Source organism: Xyrauchen texanus, chromosome 28 (assembly GCF_025860055.1).
Source record: "Xyrauchen texanus isolate HMW12.3.18 chromosome 28, RBS_HiC_50CHRs, whole genome shotgun sequence".
Classification (NCBI taxonomy): Eukaryota; Metazoa; Chordata; class Actinopteri; order Cypriniformes; family Catostomidae; genus Xyrauchen; species Xyrauchen texanus.
This window is the reverse complement of record NC_068303.1, coordinates 25,543,941-25,561,258: the sequence shown is the minus strand read 5'-3', so window position 1 is coordinate 25,561,258 and position 17,318 is coordinate 25,543,941. Positions and strand designations below refer to the sequence as shown.

General features: G+C 36.4%; 1 protein-coding gene across 1 annotated transcript; it reads left to right on the top strand.

Annotated features, from left to right (window-relative positions):
* The first annotated feature begins 334 nt into the window (after nucleotides 1-334).
* On the top strand, nucleotides 335-17,314 carry LOC127622353 (nucleoside diphosphate kinase 6-like). Its single transcript, XM_052096436.1, has 5 exons — nucleotides 335-742; nucleotides 12,287-12,386; nucleotides 13,432-13,471; nucleotides 15,645-15,805; nucleotides 16,503-17,314. Exons 1-5 carry the CDS (start codon nucleotides 665-667, stop codon nucleotides 16,652-16,654), a joined length of 531 nt encoding a protein of 176 aa, XP_051952396.1. The 5' UTR covers nucleotides 335-664; the 3' UTR covers nucleotides 16,655-17,314.
* The last annotated feature ends 4 nt before the right edge of the window (nucleotides 17,315-17,318 follow it).

Below are 17,318 nucleotides of genomic sequence, written 5' to 3'. Positions count from 1 at the left end.
CTATCTGCTGGGGTATTTTAGCATTTCTAAGTGTCAAGATGAGCGGAAGCAAAAAAGGCTCTGGTGCCATGCAATTCGCTCATATTATTCTTTTTTTTCATTTCAAAGCTTATGAGAAGTATTAATATTCATGTTATATCGATATCGATTCAGATTATATATATATATATATATATATATATATATATATATATATATATATATATATATATATAAATCTGAATCGATATTTCTATGTGAGTATCGATATTCTTGATACCACATCAGTATCGGAATTATCGATACTTTAGTATCGATCCACCCATCCCTAATGTTTACAACAGAACAAGATGGCTGCGCCCTCACAACTCAACTGACAGCGCGGAGCACGGACGGGTTATAAACCGAGTTTAGTTATATATTTTACCTGATAAACGAGTTGAAAGCAAATGTAAACCGCAGACGGTATATCGGATGTCATTACATTATTTTTCGTACTCTGTATCGATAAAATTGCCCTTTTGCATCATTGATGCTCTCAAATGTTCATGATGACTCGTATGTTTTAGACATGCTGGTTTCTGGTTTCAAAATAATCAAATAGCACTGGAGACAAAATAAGCGGAGAATATAACATCAATAATCCGCTCTACTTCTACACCCGCGACCAGCGTTGAAAACAGACATGCGATGTGCGAAGGCGCTGCAGCTCACCCTTGCGGTCATTAAACCAGATGCTGTGGCTCACCCTCTCATTTTGGAGGTGAGATAATATGGAGTTTTAATGTCATGTTTCTGAAATATTAAGATCAAATAGCATATATTGGCCAGATATATAATTATCCGTCTGAAAGTTCCCTGAACAAGCATCAAATAATAATAAAAAAAATGTCCCACTAATTTGTGAAGGCTGCCCACGTAGGAGGGGACGTTCTCGCGACCTTGTGCAACGTTCCCTAAAAGTTCTCTAAAGGTAACGAAAGTTCCGAACCTTTACAGAACATTAGGAACGTTCATAGAACGTCCTCTTTTGGTTATGAAAGTGCTGCAGTTCAAGGTTCTTTATATGACTTTAGGGGGACGTTCTATTTGGGGTATTTTATGGTCACATAGCAAACGTTACAAAGAGGACATTTGGGACGTTAACAGAACGTTCCCATACGGTCCTCTGTTGGTCATATAATAACGTTCCCAATGTGACTTTAGGGGGACGTTCCATACTGGTTATTCTATGGTCACACAACAACGTTACAAAGAGGACATTCGGGACGTTAACAGAACGTTCCCATACGGTCCTCTGTTGGTCATATAATAACGTCCCCAATGTGACTTTAGGGGAACGTTCCATAGATGGTCACACAACAACATTACATGACAAATGAATTAATATAAGCAAAGATGTATTAAATGTACATCTAATTCATGAAAATATTAAATAATAATACAATAAGTATTAAACTTAAAAATAATAACACTAGTTAACATGCTAGCCAATTTATTAGGTCCTCTCTGCTAATTGTGTGGGTAGGATAATCTTTTTTACTTCAAAATAAAAACTATGACTTTTACTCTACAAATCTAAAAACCTTGATGTGTCCATAAATCCCTTATTAACAAATAGACAAAAAACAATACAATGTCATAGCTCAAGGCATTCAATGTGAAAATAAGCGATGCATAAGTGATGCAGTTCAATTTTTTACCACAGATTTACATTGGAAAATGTAGTTTTATGGAGTTTTATGGAGTTTGAATTATGTAATACATATAAATTGTGCATCTGTAAATTATACAGATGAACATCATAAACAATACACTTGTAAACATATCTGTACAATCATTAAAACAATTATATACAGTATATTTATAATTTATAATCTTTGTTTTAAAACCACTAACAGTTGACTGTGGAATATTTAGTGAGGAAATTTCACAAATGCACTTATCACACAGGTGGAAACCTATCACGGTACCACTCTTGAATTCACTGAGCTCCTGAAAGTGACCTATTCTTTCACAAATGTGTGTAGAAGCATGTGTATACAACTGCCCAGTAAACACAGAACGTTCCCCTAACGGTTCTCATTTGGTTATTTTTGGGGAACCAAATAAGAATGTTCTAGGAACGTTCTCTGTAGGTTTTCTTTTTATAACCTAAAGAGAACGTTCTGGGAACGTTCCCTGCAGGTTATTATTTTAATATCACTTACCATTAACAGGCAGTAGAGGGCGCTCATATTTAATATTTATAGGGTTTCCTTACCATTTTCCTGGAATGTTTCAGGTCTTTAAGTAATTTACTACTCAACTGATGACTTGAATCAGGTATGTTATACCTATATTATAAATTATAATATAGAAATGATATAAATTTTAAAGATTTTTCATTTTTTATGGTTTACAATTACATACACTGTTGGGCCGAAATCTATTTGGCAAGACTGAACAAAACAACACTACAATTTCACTACAGAGTTTAACAGTTTTATTAAAACAATAACAAATGGGAGGGAGGTTTTATTTCAACAGGAACAATAAAATAAAAACTGACTCTGTTGTATTCCAGATGTGTTCCTCGGGACACCAACCCCAACTGCTGAATACAGGGAAACATTATTGTGCATCATTCACCTGTCACCCATCTGTGTCCTTCATGTAATGCAGCCTCCTCCCAAATCAGCAAAATGATAAACTGAGGAATAGATGAACACTTGCAAAAGTAGAGACTGGATTAAAAACATAAAAATACATCTAGGTTTTGGCTGAATGGATGGATGTGAAAATGGATTAGCTCCTAAGGTTATTTGCCAGTAGTAAACAAGTAGCTACTATTGTTGTGATAAATGCACACAGAAGGACACATAGGTGTTGGACCGACCTAGTGGTGGATAACCTCACTTTGCACCATTGAGGCTTCCAGTGGATAAAGCAATTTCCAATTGACTACATGCATCAAACCTGCCTAGGTGTTTAAAAGAAAACACAACATTAGTATCACTAAGGTTGTAATTTTCTAAGAGATGTACATTTATGAGGGGACACTGAAAAGTGAAAAGAACTGACCTGTGCTAGTTTGCTCTTTATACACTGGCAGCCAATGTATACCATGTGACCAATATAACCCAGTTGTAGGTTAGAGACAAAAAGATTCATATGAATGTGATTTTTAAAAGATCCGATTCACCATTACATCCTATAACAAAATATATAACAATTACAAATGATCCATGAGTGTTTTAATTTTTATAATCTTAACATTATTCACCTCAGAATGCTATGTCATTTTACTTTACCATCACGGTTCACTGTAAGGTTGTTGAATATGATGTGCCACACCCCGGAAGTGATGTCATAGCCATATAACCTATTTTTTTTTATCACATACTTGCTTATGATGAGCTCAATGTTGATTTTTAGTAATGGAATAATTTACATGTAAAGATAGAAATTAAGAAGCTTAACTGTCCCACTTTACCCACTTTACCCATTGTCCCACTTTGCCAGTATTTTGACTTCACATTTCCAGGTTTCTCAAAAGCAGGACGTCATACTTGTAAACTTGTATTGCAGTGAATGAAAGACCACATTACCCCTGGTGGTCTTCGGTCACTTTTGACCGAAAAGTTTTGTATTTTGAATTTTTTAAAACATAGCTTCATCGGAATGGTATGCACGGGATCTAGTGGTTACACCATGAAATTACATGTTTTATTTTATTTTCTCTCAACAGGTGGCGCTAGTCTGCCTTCAAAAACAATGGATTTAAAAGGCCCTATTAAAGGTCTTAAAGGTCTATGTTAATCTGAAATACTGCAATAATTGAAAAATGAAATTAGATTTAAAAAAAATTATTATTATTTTCAATGGCAAAAATGGACCATAATTATTTCATAAATATGAATTGATGTAAAATGCTCTCAAAATACAAAACAAAACTATTATTGAACTAAAGTATATTACATTGATTTTGCTTAAGTTTCATTTTCAGGTGTCCGGTCATGAAGAACACAAATGAGGAGCACCACAGGGTAAAATATATTTGTTTGTAATTTAGTAAAATAGCGCAAGGTATCATTATATTGTATTTCATCTGCCTCTGGTAAAGAAATTAAGTAAAACCTTTCTGCTCTTCCTTGTCAGATATCCTGTTTATCTGTTGTGCGCACACACTGTGTGTGTGTGTGTTGGACTGAGTATGTATATGCCCTATTCAACTACGCCTCTGTTTAATGCATATAGAGGAAACACACTTGTGTATCTAGGTATTACAGTGGAATAGAAATACAACACTTCCCCAAAAGACCATAAAACAGTTGCAGCTCATACAGAACGCTGCTGCCATATTGAGGAACCAGAAAATATGAACATATCACACCAGTCCTCAGATCTTTACACTGGCTCCCAGTTACATTTAGATCTAATTTATAGCGTCTTATCAACTCACTGTCATCCATTGTGTGCAAAACATTTCTTCTCCCTCTGTGTCTTCTGTCATTTTCTCCTGTTAAAAAAAACTCTTAAGCCTCTTAAAAGTCCTTACTCCTAACAATTTTGACCTTAAGACCTCTTTTAACCTCTTTCTGAATTACTTTACTAGGATTTTTATTTAATTTTAAGAGTAAACACCCACATTTCTAAAAACTTTCTTAGGATTTTGTCACTATAGCTACTCTTTGCAATTATAATTGTTATGTACTCTGCACAGTACATCTAAAACCAGCAAGCATATTTCCTTTGACCATTGCCCTTACTGAGGCCAAGCCCAAATCACTGGACTTCATTAAAGTCATATCAGATGAACTGAAAATGATTCTAATGAATGGCTTTGTATGGGGAGAAACAACACTCAATGTAAGATTGAGATGCATTACCTGTGATGCACCAGCAAAAGCCATGCTGAAGTGCATCAAACAATTCTCAGGTTACTATGGCTGTGACAAATGCACCCAAAAAGGCAACTGGGAGGGGCGCATCACGTACCAACAAGTGCATGACCTCACTTTGAGGAATGATGTCTCATTTAGAGAGCAACACCAGCCAGAACATCATCAAGAAAATGCTGTGTCCCCTTTCAGCAATCTCCAAATTGACATGATCAAGTCTTTCCCTGCTGACTACATGCACCAGTGCTGCCTGGGAGTGATGAGAAAAATGCTCCTACTATGGTCACGGGGCAAGTCGGGGCATCGGCTATCGCCGGCTCAGCTGAGGGAGGTCAATCAGAGGCTAAGGAATTTGAGAAGTGACATACCCCATCTTTTTGCCAGGAAGCCACGCAGTCTGGAGGAATTGGAGAGGTGGAAGGCCACTGAATTCAGGCAGTTTATGCTCTACACTGGCAAAGTTGTTCTCCGAGGAATCCTGCCAGAAACCCTGTACAGTCATTTCATGGCCTTTAGTGTGGCTTTGTGTATACTAGTGTCTCCACATTTAACATTAACCTACAGTGTGTATGCCCATGAGCTCCTCACATATTTTGTAGAACAAGGCCGGCACATATATGGGAAAGAATTCCTAGTGTACAATGTGCACTCACTGCTTCACCTCACTTCTGATGCCACCACATATGGATCATTAGACAAATGCAGTGCCTTTGCGTTTGAGAGCTACCTGCACCAGCTGAAGAAGATGGTTAGATCAGGAAACCATGTTCTAGTCCAAGCAGCAAAACGGCTCCAAGAACGTTCACAGATTCCTATACAAACAAGTGAAGAGAGACCAATACAATTGAAACATCCTAATAATGTTTACATTGTTAGCCCAACATCCTGCTGTGAAGTTCTGGAGAGGACCAACTCCGGAAAGCTCTTATGTAGAGTCTTCTCGCACTTAACGTCATACCTTTACGAGCCATGTGACTCAATGATCTATGGAGCCTATGTATGTGGTCCATCAAAGATGGAGATTCTGGACAAGACAAACTTGCAAGGAAGGGCAATGATCCTTGAGGACGGGCATGGCCGCAAAGTTGTCTTTTCTCTCCTTCATGACCTTGATTAAGGAAATATGGAAATATGTACATTAGTATTCTTTTTTTCTGTCATTGCTTTAATGTCTTAAATTAGATTTCATATTTATTGGCCCTCTTTTCTAAGGCGTTTATGTTCTTCTGTTTGTAATGTAGGTTGGATTTTACATAGTTATTTTTGAACAAGAAAATGCAATTGCTGTGGTGCCTGCATTATGGGTAGAGGAGGTGAATGGGGTAAGGGTACATGCACGTGCAGTCATACACACTTACACACACACATAATTAATACCGTAAAAAAATAAGATGTGATTAACTTTTCCATGAAATGTTTTAGGTTCTGATTTGCTACTGGCCCCGTAGAAACGCTGATGCCATGGCAAAGGCCTCCCAAAGGCCAGATAAGGAGCTCTGGAAGCGACATAAAATAAGAATACTCTCCGAGACTGGTGAGAAAACTAAATAAATATATAGTCATATGGAGGTACACTGCCTTTACATAGTAAAATGATTACAAAAACTAAAAAGACAACACAAATTTACTCTGTCCTTAGACAACTATAAGACAGCCAGAGAGCGAGCCAAAAAAGCTGTAGAAAGTTCAAATGTGGACACAGAAGAAGAGGTGCTAAAAGTGCGGAAAAAAAAAGTACCTTCAAAATACTGCACAGAGAGTGAAGGTAAACACACGCGCTGTTTATGTATAAAAATCATGTCATATACCATGCATGATTACAGAGATATACTGTATAAAACTAAACTATATTCATCCTGAATTACTAGGAGAATGTGAGATTCCTACCGAAAAAAGGAGAAAAATGTCCACATCCTCTCAAAAGCCATCAAGCCTCCCAAAGCCTCCGAGTTGTGAGTAACAGATTTAACTTTTGGTGTCATTTCTTGTGTTGTGTTGATTTGATGGTGGTGTGTCAATTAGTGAACAGGCAAACTAAGTGCATTGCCAGCTGACGGGAACAGGCTATTTTGTGTGAAATACAAACAGATTTCTAATGAAAATCCTATTTTAAAAATGTTTTGAATTCGGTTGGAGTGTCTTATATTGTGTGAGTTGTAGGTTGGTATTTTTTGTCATGGCATTTTGTGTAAGTTACAATTCCTTGTACTCAACTCCCCTGAACTATGAGTTTATCCCATGCTTTCAATGTCTGTTCTTAGACAAACCACCTACTGACATCACAGTCACTGCTCACGCACCTGAGGAAGATGAGCCATCCCTGCCAAATCTTTCAGCTAATAATACTTTCCATGGTATGTATGTTTAATGTTGGTCTTCTATTCATCTGTTAAGATAAATGTTTTTTTTTTTTTTTTATCTTCAGTAAATTAAGTTTATGGCTGGATTTTTTTATTTTTATTACTGTCTAATCTCAATCGCGGTTACCTTAAATTATACGTTTATCTCTGTAAAGCTGCTTTGAAACAATCTACATTGTTAAAAGCGCTATATAAATGAAGATGACTTGACTTACTATCCAAATTAGACCATAGATATTGCATCTGGCAACACAGTCATGCCAATGTCTATATTTAATTTCTTGAAGTACCACACATATGCCTGAATACTAAGCAAATAATTAAATGTCAAGATGACCAAACCCCCCCATCATCATCTCACCCATCTCAATTTTTCAGATTTCCAGCATCTCATCGAGCAATCTGAGCAGCGGATGCTCCTCGCAATAGAGAGAATGTCGACAGATATTTCAAATTCAATTGAGCGTCTGGTCCAGGCTATTCAACAGAATCGTCCTGGTTCGGCAACCATCACAACACCACCACAGGAGACCATTGAGAGGCCCTGCAAAACAGTGCAGGAGCTGCAAGCTTTAATATTAAAACTTGAGGGCCCAGAAGAAAAAAAAAGGATGGTATGTTGATGTTGGATGTAGCACAGGGGTCGGCAACCTTTTTGTCACAAAGTGCCATTTTTAAGTTCGAAATGTAGATCTGTGTGCATGTAGGCTAATTTATCTGAATGAAATACATACACCTTTCGCATTTGCTTGTGTGCCAGCGATTAACCCTGCTCCGCGTGCCATTGCAACACTAACATTTGCTTTTTAATATTTATCTTTATATGTTGCATAGATACAGTTTTTGAGCCTGATGGGAGGCAGCAACATTGGAGACGCTGTGAGGAGAATCCTTAGAAAAATAGCTACCAATGAGGCCTGGTCAAATTACAGCCTGAAAGGCCGAAAAGGAAAACTGACCTTCATAGGGACAGCCCTCCACCATATTGTTTTAAGTATGCTTTTCAAAACTTCTCTCTTCTTCTCACTTCATCATGCAACTTTTTAAAGAACAAATGATAAACAGAAAAATGTCTGTACTGTCCGTGTACCTTCGGATAATTTGTTTTCTCGTTTTTGATTTCTAAACAGAAAAAATAAGATAGGGCCCGGTTCCCCGATAACGCTCACTCTTAGCGCGCTAAGAAGCCTCGAAAGATATATCTTACCAAAGTTGTTTATGTTCCTAAGTGTGTTCCCCGAAGTGTCCCTTAGGAAGCTTCTTAACACGCTGCCTCTTATGTTCAACGTTACAAAGGCGCTGTCCCAAGTGAAGGTGCTGAATTAGTTGGCATCGATTGCTCAGGAATCGATGCACTTCACGCGAAGGTGCATTACGGCGTTAAGAAAGACAAACACGTTCTATGCAAATGAAACATTCCTCAAATTATTCCAGTAACATTTATTTTAACAGTTTAAGTTATCAGTAAAATATAGACTATTAATTAAATTATCAAATTGTCAGTAATATGTTCACACAATATGACGGGTAGACGAACCGGGTATCCCTAACAACTTAAAATACTCCATAATTTCTGCTCATACAGAAAAGAATAATACATCATTCGCAACTACTTTTATTTAGTTGACATTATTTACTTAGTAGCCTAATTAGTATCCATCTCTTTACATTAAATTAGTTGAGTTAACATAATTAGTTAATGAACTAATAAAATGATCAAATACAGATTAAATCAAGATAAACCCGTGGATTGTACACGGATTGCGAAAGCATGGGCACGGTTTATGAAATTGTGGGTATAGATTGCAAAAACTGAAGGCACGGTTTACAAATCTGAGAGCGTGGATTAGGAACTCGTGGGTACGGTTTATTAATCCTTGGGCACGATTTGTTAAACCGAGGGAACAGTTTGAGAATTCGTGAGTACGGTTTATAAATCGAGCGGACTGATTGCAAAACCGTCGCCACGGATTGTTTTTTTTTTTCTCCCACAGGTGACTTCCCGGGCTCCGTAATTTAGCGTACGAACGTGTTGGGAATCGTGCCATAATGTTAAGAGAGAGGATAAGGAATAGGTTAAGAACTACTTAGCGATAAGAACGTTTTGGGGAACCGAGCCCTGCTCATTTATCACATCATAGAAAAGTGATTTTACTTTAAACCATTCTGTTCTGTGATGCACTCCCTATTCAAGAGCAAGAATCGCGCGGTTCTGTGATGCACATCCCTATACTGATGCCTCAATAACGGCCCATTTCAAATGTTTACTGCTTTCTTCTCTTTATTTGTATGCCAGTAATACGACCCACTAAGGCGGAATATATATATTATATTTATAAACCAATAACTGAAATGCCAGACCTACTTTAGGCTACACCATATAGCCTATGCTTATATTTAATTTCACGAAAACGCACGAAAAAACTGATCTACCACAGCAATCCCAGAAAGGTTGAATCTGAAATTATAGCAATTTTTGACAAATAACTGAAAACACCATTACTGCGATTTTTGCTCGTGTTATTGTAATAATGAATAATGTTGATTAAAAGAATATTATATCTATAATTATTGTAGGCTATCACAAGAACCATTTATGAATTAGTTAATTCGTTTTTCCGATTACAAAATCAAGTCGTTATTTTAGTAGCATGAAAAAACAACAGGATTCTAAGTTAATATCTTCTACAGTTTTCCTCAAGTGAATTCAGTGAAATCCAGATTGTGTCTGTCTGTCTCTGTCTGAGGTGAGCGGCACTCGCGTGAACGCGGCAAAAACTCCCGCGAACTAGCAGTTTTTTTTCTTCACTCTTATCTAAACTCATATGATTGGTTATTGCAGATTCGTGTCTGATTGTTTATAATGCTCAACGCTGAAATAAAAAGTAATATTTTGCATGCCATGTATAACTTCACATTTTATTTCAATAGTGATAATCGTCATAGATTTATTTAGATTGTTTTATCCACCTTGTATGCATTTTTATCCATTTTGGAGGGAGCAGGGCAATTTTGTCTCATATAGCAATTTTATTTCCACATCACGCCGTTACTAGGCCCTATATATCTTCTTTCGTGCGACGTTACCAGGTGCTGTCCGTGGCGATGGTGCAGAATCTGTTGATATCGATGGCTCGAGAATCAATTATTCTCTCGTGCAGGGGCTGCTTCACTGCGTTATGTGAGAAAGCGGTGTTCTTTATAAAAGCACTTCAGAAATAGTTGAAATTGCATTTATTAGGACTCATGGGATAGGCTATTATATATATACTATATTAAAAAAATCCAAACTATAATAATAACTATAATAGCCTAGTCTACATATTTTAAAATGTAATCATGTATCACAATAACGTCATAATAATGGCCCATTTCAAATGTTTACGTGCTGCTTTTTTCCATTTTTGTTCGGTGGAGTGAATTATTGTTCTTGTAAATACTTTCCAGCATAGTCTGAAGCCCTGCATTAGAAACTTTCAAACATTTATTTTGTTATCTTTTTTTCTCTTCTAGGTGCTTGTGCCAAACAATTTCCGAAAAACACGGAAAAGGAAATCGATACATGTATAGGGAAACCCTCAAACATGCACCTCACCGTACCAAGGTGGTCGCGACACCTGTAAGTTGTTTTATTCAATGAGCTCTCTCTCTCTCTCTATTCTCTAGAATAACATAACTGCTTTGATTTATCCCTTCACTTATTTACTTAGTACTTATACACCAAAGTGAAGTTAAAAGTGATTAAAAAGTCGTTGAAGTGATTGGTAAATAGCCTATAATGTTTGATTTTTTTCAGGCAGCGGAAGAAGAACTTCGGGCACCTCCTGAGGATGGAGACAGTGACTGACGCGCGCGCACACACACACACTGTATATATTTAATAGTTATTTAATTTAATATATTTAATAGTTATTCTTGTTACTTGTTGTTCAGCATTTACAGAACATAAAATGAATATAAATCTTTGTCTTGTTGTTATTGCCGTTTCCTAATTTTATTTACTGTGTTTGATTTAGTTTCTATAAGCTTATGCATGACCACATTAATATTAATTTATAATCTGTTTTTCTTCACATTAAATAAATAAATAAATGACGGATCCCTGCTTTTTATTTTATCTTTGAATGTGTTAAACGTGCATGCATATTCCTGATTAAGGTTCTGCAAGAACAAGTGTGAAAGAGTTTCTGCAGTTACATTCTAGTTTGGTTCCCTCCTTGACAACACTGGGGACGGTCTTAGAACGTTCTGGGAACATCACATTTCCAAATAAAACATGGTCCCTTAAACGGTCCGCGAACGTCCGCAAAATAACGTCCTCCGAACCTTTAAAGAACTCCACATCATGACCGTCTCCGAACGTTCCTGGAACGTTACTAGGCGACGTCCTTGACACCAGTGGGGACGTCCTGGGAACGTAACATTTCTAAATAAAACATGGTCCCCTAAACGTTCCAAGAACGTCCCGAATGTTCCGTGAAGGTCCGCAAAATAACGTCCTCCGAACCTTTAAAGAACTCCACATCATGACCGTCTCCGAACGTTCCTGGAACGTTACTAGGCGACGTCCTTAACACCAGTGGGGACGTTCTGAGAACGTCCTGGGAACGTAACATTTCTAGCTGGGTGAGAGCTTCAAAATAATTTGTCTGCACTATTAAAACGAGTTGGTGTCTTTCTCCTTCCCTTGTCTGTAGATTCAAAGAGATAAAAGTGCATTTAATTAGCACCAATTTCCTTGTGCTGCCCGGTTTGAAAACTGGAGCACAGACTGCTGTAATTTACACCAGTGGATTCAAAATGGAAATGTCTAAAATGTTGTGTCTTCATTAGAGTGAGTTTTGCATTCATCACTCAGCCTTTACTCGTTTTCTTTTGGGAACATTATAGGCTAACTCTAATTAACTTTTTTCTTGTGCCATTTCTGCATTGATGGAAATGATAGATAGATGAAATGAAAAGATCTACAGGCAGCCACTATTGATCACAGAAACAACAAGGTCATGATTTATAGGGCCATTTGGACATTGAAACACTTGTATTTGTTGTTGCTTATCATTTCAGACACTTCATCAGAAGATTCTAGAAAACTTCTTTATTATCAGAAAGAATGATCTGGTGTGGAGAAGAGAAGATTCAGAAAACTTTTATGCTGAACATGCAGGTAGAAAAGGATATTCTCAACAAAAAACACAGTATATTCATATATATCAGTATTATGCAAAAGTTTTAGGCACTTGTGAAAAATGTTGCATAGTTAGAATGTCTTTAAAAATAATGCCATAAATAGATAACATCAATACAAAGTCCAGTAAACATAAAAAAAGCTAAATCAATATTTGGTATGCCCACCTTTGCCTTTGAAAGAGCCCCAATTCTCCTAGGTACACCTGGTCACAGGTGTTGTTGGCTGATAGGATGTTCCAAGCTTCTTGGAGAATTCGCCACAGTTCTTCTATCTATTTAGGCTGTCTCAACTGCTTCTGTCTCTTTATGTTATCTCAGACTGACTCAATGTTCAGTGGGGGTCTCTGTGGGGCCATGACATCTGTTGCAGGGCTCCCTGTTCTTCTATTCTAAACTTTTCTATTTGCAAAAGTAATGTTTGGGAGTCTAAAATGCATTTTTCCTATGTCACACTAAAGCTGAAGATATAAATATCCAATGTGTTTTTATAAATAACAAATGTTTTTTTGAAACATCTGAAGTGCCTAACACATTTGCCCAGTACTGTGTGTGTGTATATATATATATATATTGAGTAGATATTAATATAGAGACACTTATAGAGAAATTGTTGAGACCTATGGTTTAAAACATGGTATGATATGAATGGAAATGGTTTTGTTATAGATTGAGGGGAAATGGTTAAGTACATTTGTGGGTGTGTGTCTGTGTGATGCGTGATTTTAAACAGGATGAGTCATAGCAAAGGCTTCTCACAAACTTTAGATATAATGTTGAGACAGCATGTGGAGAGAACATGTTATTCAGTCTAAGCTTATCATATACTTGCCTCCAGGGAAAAACAAAACAGCTGTCATGCATAGATATGTGGGCGTTATCTATTCAAATCTCTGCCAAGACTCTGCCAGCAAAAGGCTGTCGCATAAACCGCAAAATCACCCTTGTTGGATTATTTCTAGTGGATACAATGTAAAAATCAAAACAAAAATTTAGCAGTTTATCTTCTTTGTTTTTATTTTCAGGGTGTTATTTCTATCAAAGACTGGTTGAATTCATGTCAAGGTAAATGTTTCATCCATCAATATTCCTCCATTCTTTTCACAATATAATTGCTGCCCCACAAAGTGCCTTCATTGCAAGTATAAGTTCTATGCTAAGGTTCTATACTTTTACAATTATTATGCATGCAGCTTTTATAACATCATATTAATTGAGAGGATGCAAGGAATATTTGTACTTTTAAAAAATAATTATTCATACTAATCATTAATTATCCAGTTTGTGGTTGGTCCCTCCTTGGACCACTGTCAGTACGTACTCACCACTGCTGACGAGAGCACCCCACAAGGCTTGCCGTTTTAGAGATGCTCTGACCAATCGTCTGGGCATAGCAATTTGGCCCTTGTCAAAGTCGCTCAGGTCTTTACTCCTGCCAATTTCTCCTGCATTCAAAACGTTGAGTGCAAGAACTGATTGTTCGCTTACCATCTAATCTACCCAGACTTTGATATGTGGTCTTGTTACGAGATGATCAATGTTATTTGATTCAGCTGTGAGTGGTCATACTGTTTTGGCTCATTGGTGTATATGTACTGCTGCATTAATTTGAGCTGATTCTCTTCTAACTCATTGTAATAGATCATGAAGAGCAAATATTAGGATATTGAATCATAGAATATTACACTGATTCAACTCGCACTGTGTTAATGTGATGTGAAAATAAGAAGCACATCATTTAGCTGTTGAGAATTTGAACACCGATACACACATAATGTTCATGCAGATGTTGCCAAAATAAAAACTTGACGGTTAAGAACTCATTGGTTTAACTGAACCACACAGCAATTTCTGTGCATGTTTTATATAATTTTATTACATTAATACTACATAATATTACAGAAATATATTACTATTGTATTGTAATTATAATAAGAACAATCATTGTAATATTATAATTTTACAATTATATAATATTCAAGTTGACTGGGTTTCCAAAAAATAATGATGATGAATAGTGGGGCTGAGACCCTGCCTTTGCACTTGCTCACATTCGACAAGGCGGTAAGAATGGCAGCAAAGGTGTTTACTTGCAACGCAAAGTCTACTTGTGTCGATCAGGTTATGCTTAAACCATTTATTTCCTTACCCCCTGATAAAGAAAATCTGTGTAAGGCGTTTACATGACCATACACATTGTCTGCGTATGAAGTGTAATCATGTGTGAAGGTGCGGTCACACTAAACTTCGCCCTCCATTCACTCCCATTCAAATGCATCTGAACATGGGATATCGGAAATGCAAACTTGTGTGAAGAAATTTCACATTCCGTTGCTAATAAATGTTCAAGTTTAGTGAACTCTGACCTGCGAATCCAGATGATGATAAGACGTGTGACCTATAGAAGATCCAAACTTCACACACTGACCTCTTGGCTCAATACAATGAATACATATTTAAGCTGCATGTTTTTATTGTTGCAGGAAAGTGAATAAACTGTATATTTGTAAAAACAAAACCAGATGCCCTCGTGCGTGAAATCTTATCTAGCATGACCGGTAAAAAAGCTTGATTGAACACTAATCTTAATATTGAAACCCCTCAATGTGGAGGTTAGGCCCTGCTATTACCACTACATACGCCTCCCTTTAAGGGAATAAATAATGCAGATATATAATCTCTCATCTTTGGAGAGGGGACATCAGTGCTCGTTGTAAATGTAGCCGGTGGTCCAGTTAAGACCGATGTTGCCATGGCACCCTATTATCAGGCTGTCTTTGTCTGTGGAAGATGAAACATTAGTGTAGTGCCTGAAATGACCTGTGCTTATTTGAATCTATTTAAGATTAATTTAAAATAAGTAACTAATTATTCCAGCCTTTAATATCATTTGGCAATGCCTTATTAAGTTTTTTTTAACTAGATTATATGTATAGTACTTAGTAGCATTTGAACACAAAGACATGCTTGCAGATGGTTCTTAGGGTTAGTTCATCCAAAAATGAAAATTCTGTAATTTACTCACCTCATGTAAAAGATACATTCTGCCCAAACATTTCCATTTGTGTTCTACGGAAGAAAGATTGTGTTTGGAGTGACATGAGTGTGAATAAATTAAGACTGTAGTTTGGATGAACTATTAACTACTACCTTGATGTTCTGCATCTAGTGGAGACATTATGTTTTTATAGCTTCCTCTGTGTCGTGATATTCACATGTAGTCGTATCTCCACAACAGTGGCCCAATGAGAGCTTACATCCTGGCCAGGGAAGATGCTATCACCTACTGGAGAGGGATGATGGGCCCCACAAAAGTGTTTAGAGCACATTTCACTTCACCAAACACCCTCCGTGGCCAGTATGGGCTCACTGATACCAGAAACACCACCCATGGTTCAGGTATAACAATGATCTCCATTAATGTGGATTTTTCAGATCTGGCTGAACAGACTAGGACAATTACATTATTAAATAGTTGGAATAATGTTTGGAAGTCTCTACCAAAGTCTTTATGAATGCCCATTTAGTGTATATTTACAAACTCGTAAAGCATTTTAACAACATAATCACACACACTTTATGCATCCTGTTTAAATGAAATATACACATAAATAAGCTTTTGAAAGGTCAGTGTTTATTGTATGTAAACAGATGCAATATATCAATAGGAGACTATTTTTATGTAAAAGTAAATATCATTTAAGTTTTTCATGTTATACTAATATTTGTACTTACAAAATGCTGATTAATGAGTAGGGGGCAGTTCACACCAAATATTTAAAAATGTGTCCCTATGTAAGCATGAGCTAGATGGACAACTTTGACTGTTGTGCCATGTCTCATGTTTTTTAGACACCTTTTGAAGTTAAAAAAGAACTGATAAAAACATCTTGAGACAACTGCATTCTACTGTACACATTCAGTCTGAACGGCCCCTAACTATGTTCTTTTCATTTCTGTCCCTCTATACTCTTAATTATGAAAATTCAAAATGTATCTTTAAGACTTATATATATATATATATATATATATATATATATATATATATATATATATTTAAATGCCCATGCACTCTCTTTAACACTCTCTCTTACAGATTCCATTGAGTCAGCCAAGAAAGAGATTGCCTTTTTCTTCCCAGAATTCGCTGCTGATGAGTGGATGGAGAGGGAGGAGCCAGTTTTTAGGTTAGGACTTATTGAATATAATGAGCAGAGCAAAGTTCATACTCTACAAGAAACAAGATGAACAAACCTGCAGTGATTTATGGGCTAGTGGATCTTTAGATATCAATGTTACATTAACATGCCTCACAATTTTACCAGTTTTCTGCATGTTAATTATTTGGGTTTGTTACTCCCTTGTGAGAGCATACACTATCAAACATCAACACTGCCCCTCTGCCAATAAATACAATTATATTTATTAGTATGCCTTTCATTTGTCTGTATTATAAATATGCTCTAGCTTTGCATGAGAGGTTAATACATGTTTTTTCTCTACATAATTCAGACACATTCTTTTGCATTTTATTTCAGTTCATGCAATGTCCCTGTCATGACATACTGTCCATACATAAAAACAGAATAGGTTGGCTATAATCACACAAACCACTTTACATGGTGATGAGTGTCTCAGTCATAATTTGGGAATTTAGAACAATAAAATTAAAAATAAAAATGGATTAACTATTAATATTATACATTCAATTAACAAATGTGGCAATAAAAGTATCATCGCAATCAAAGCAACAGGTTTTGTGTAACATGGGAAAAGGTAACACTTTACAAAAAGGTTCCATTTGTTAACATGTAGTTAACATGAAATAACAACAAACAATACTTTTACAGCATTTATTAATCTTGGTTAATAGTTTCAACCTATACTAATACATTTTTTAAATCAACATTTT

What these genes read in the sequence shown, in the direction of transcription:
- LOC127622353 (XM_052096436.1), top strand. Translation starts at nt 665, where the DNA reads ATGCGATGTGCGAAGGCGCTGCAGCTCACCCTTGCGGTCATTAAACCA. An exon ending in CTCACCCTCTCATTTTGGAG is followed by an intron (nt 743 to 12,286) that starts GTGAGATAATAT and finishes TTATCATTTCAG; the next exon opens with ACACTTCATCAGAAGATTCT. An exon ending in CTGGTTGAATTCATGTCAAG is followed by an intron (nt 13,472 to 15,644) that starts GTAAATGTTTCA and finishes TCTCCACAACAG; the next exon opens with TGGCCCAATGAGAGCTTACA.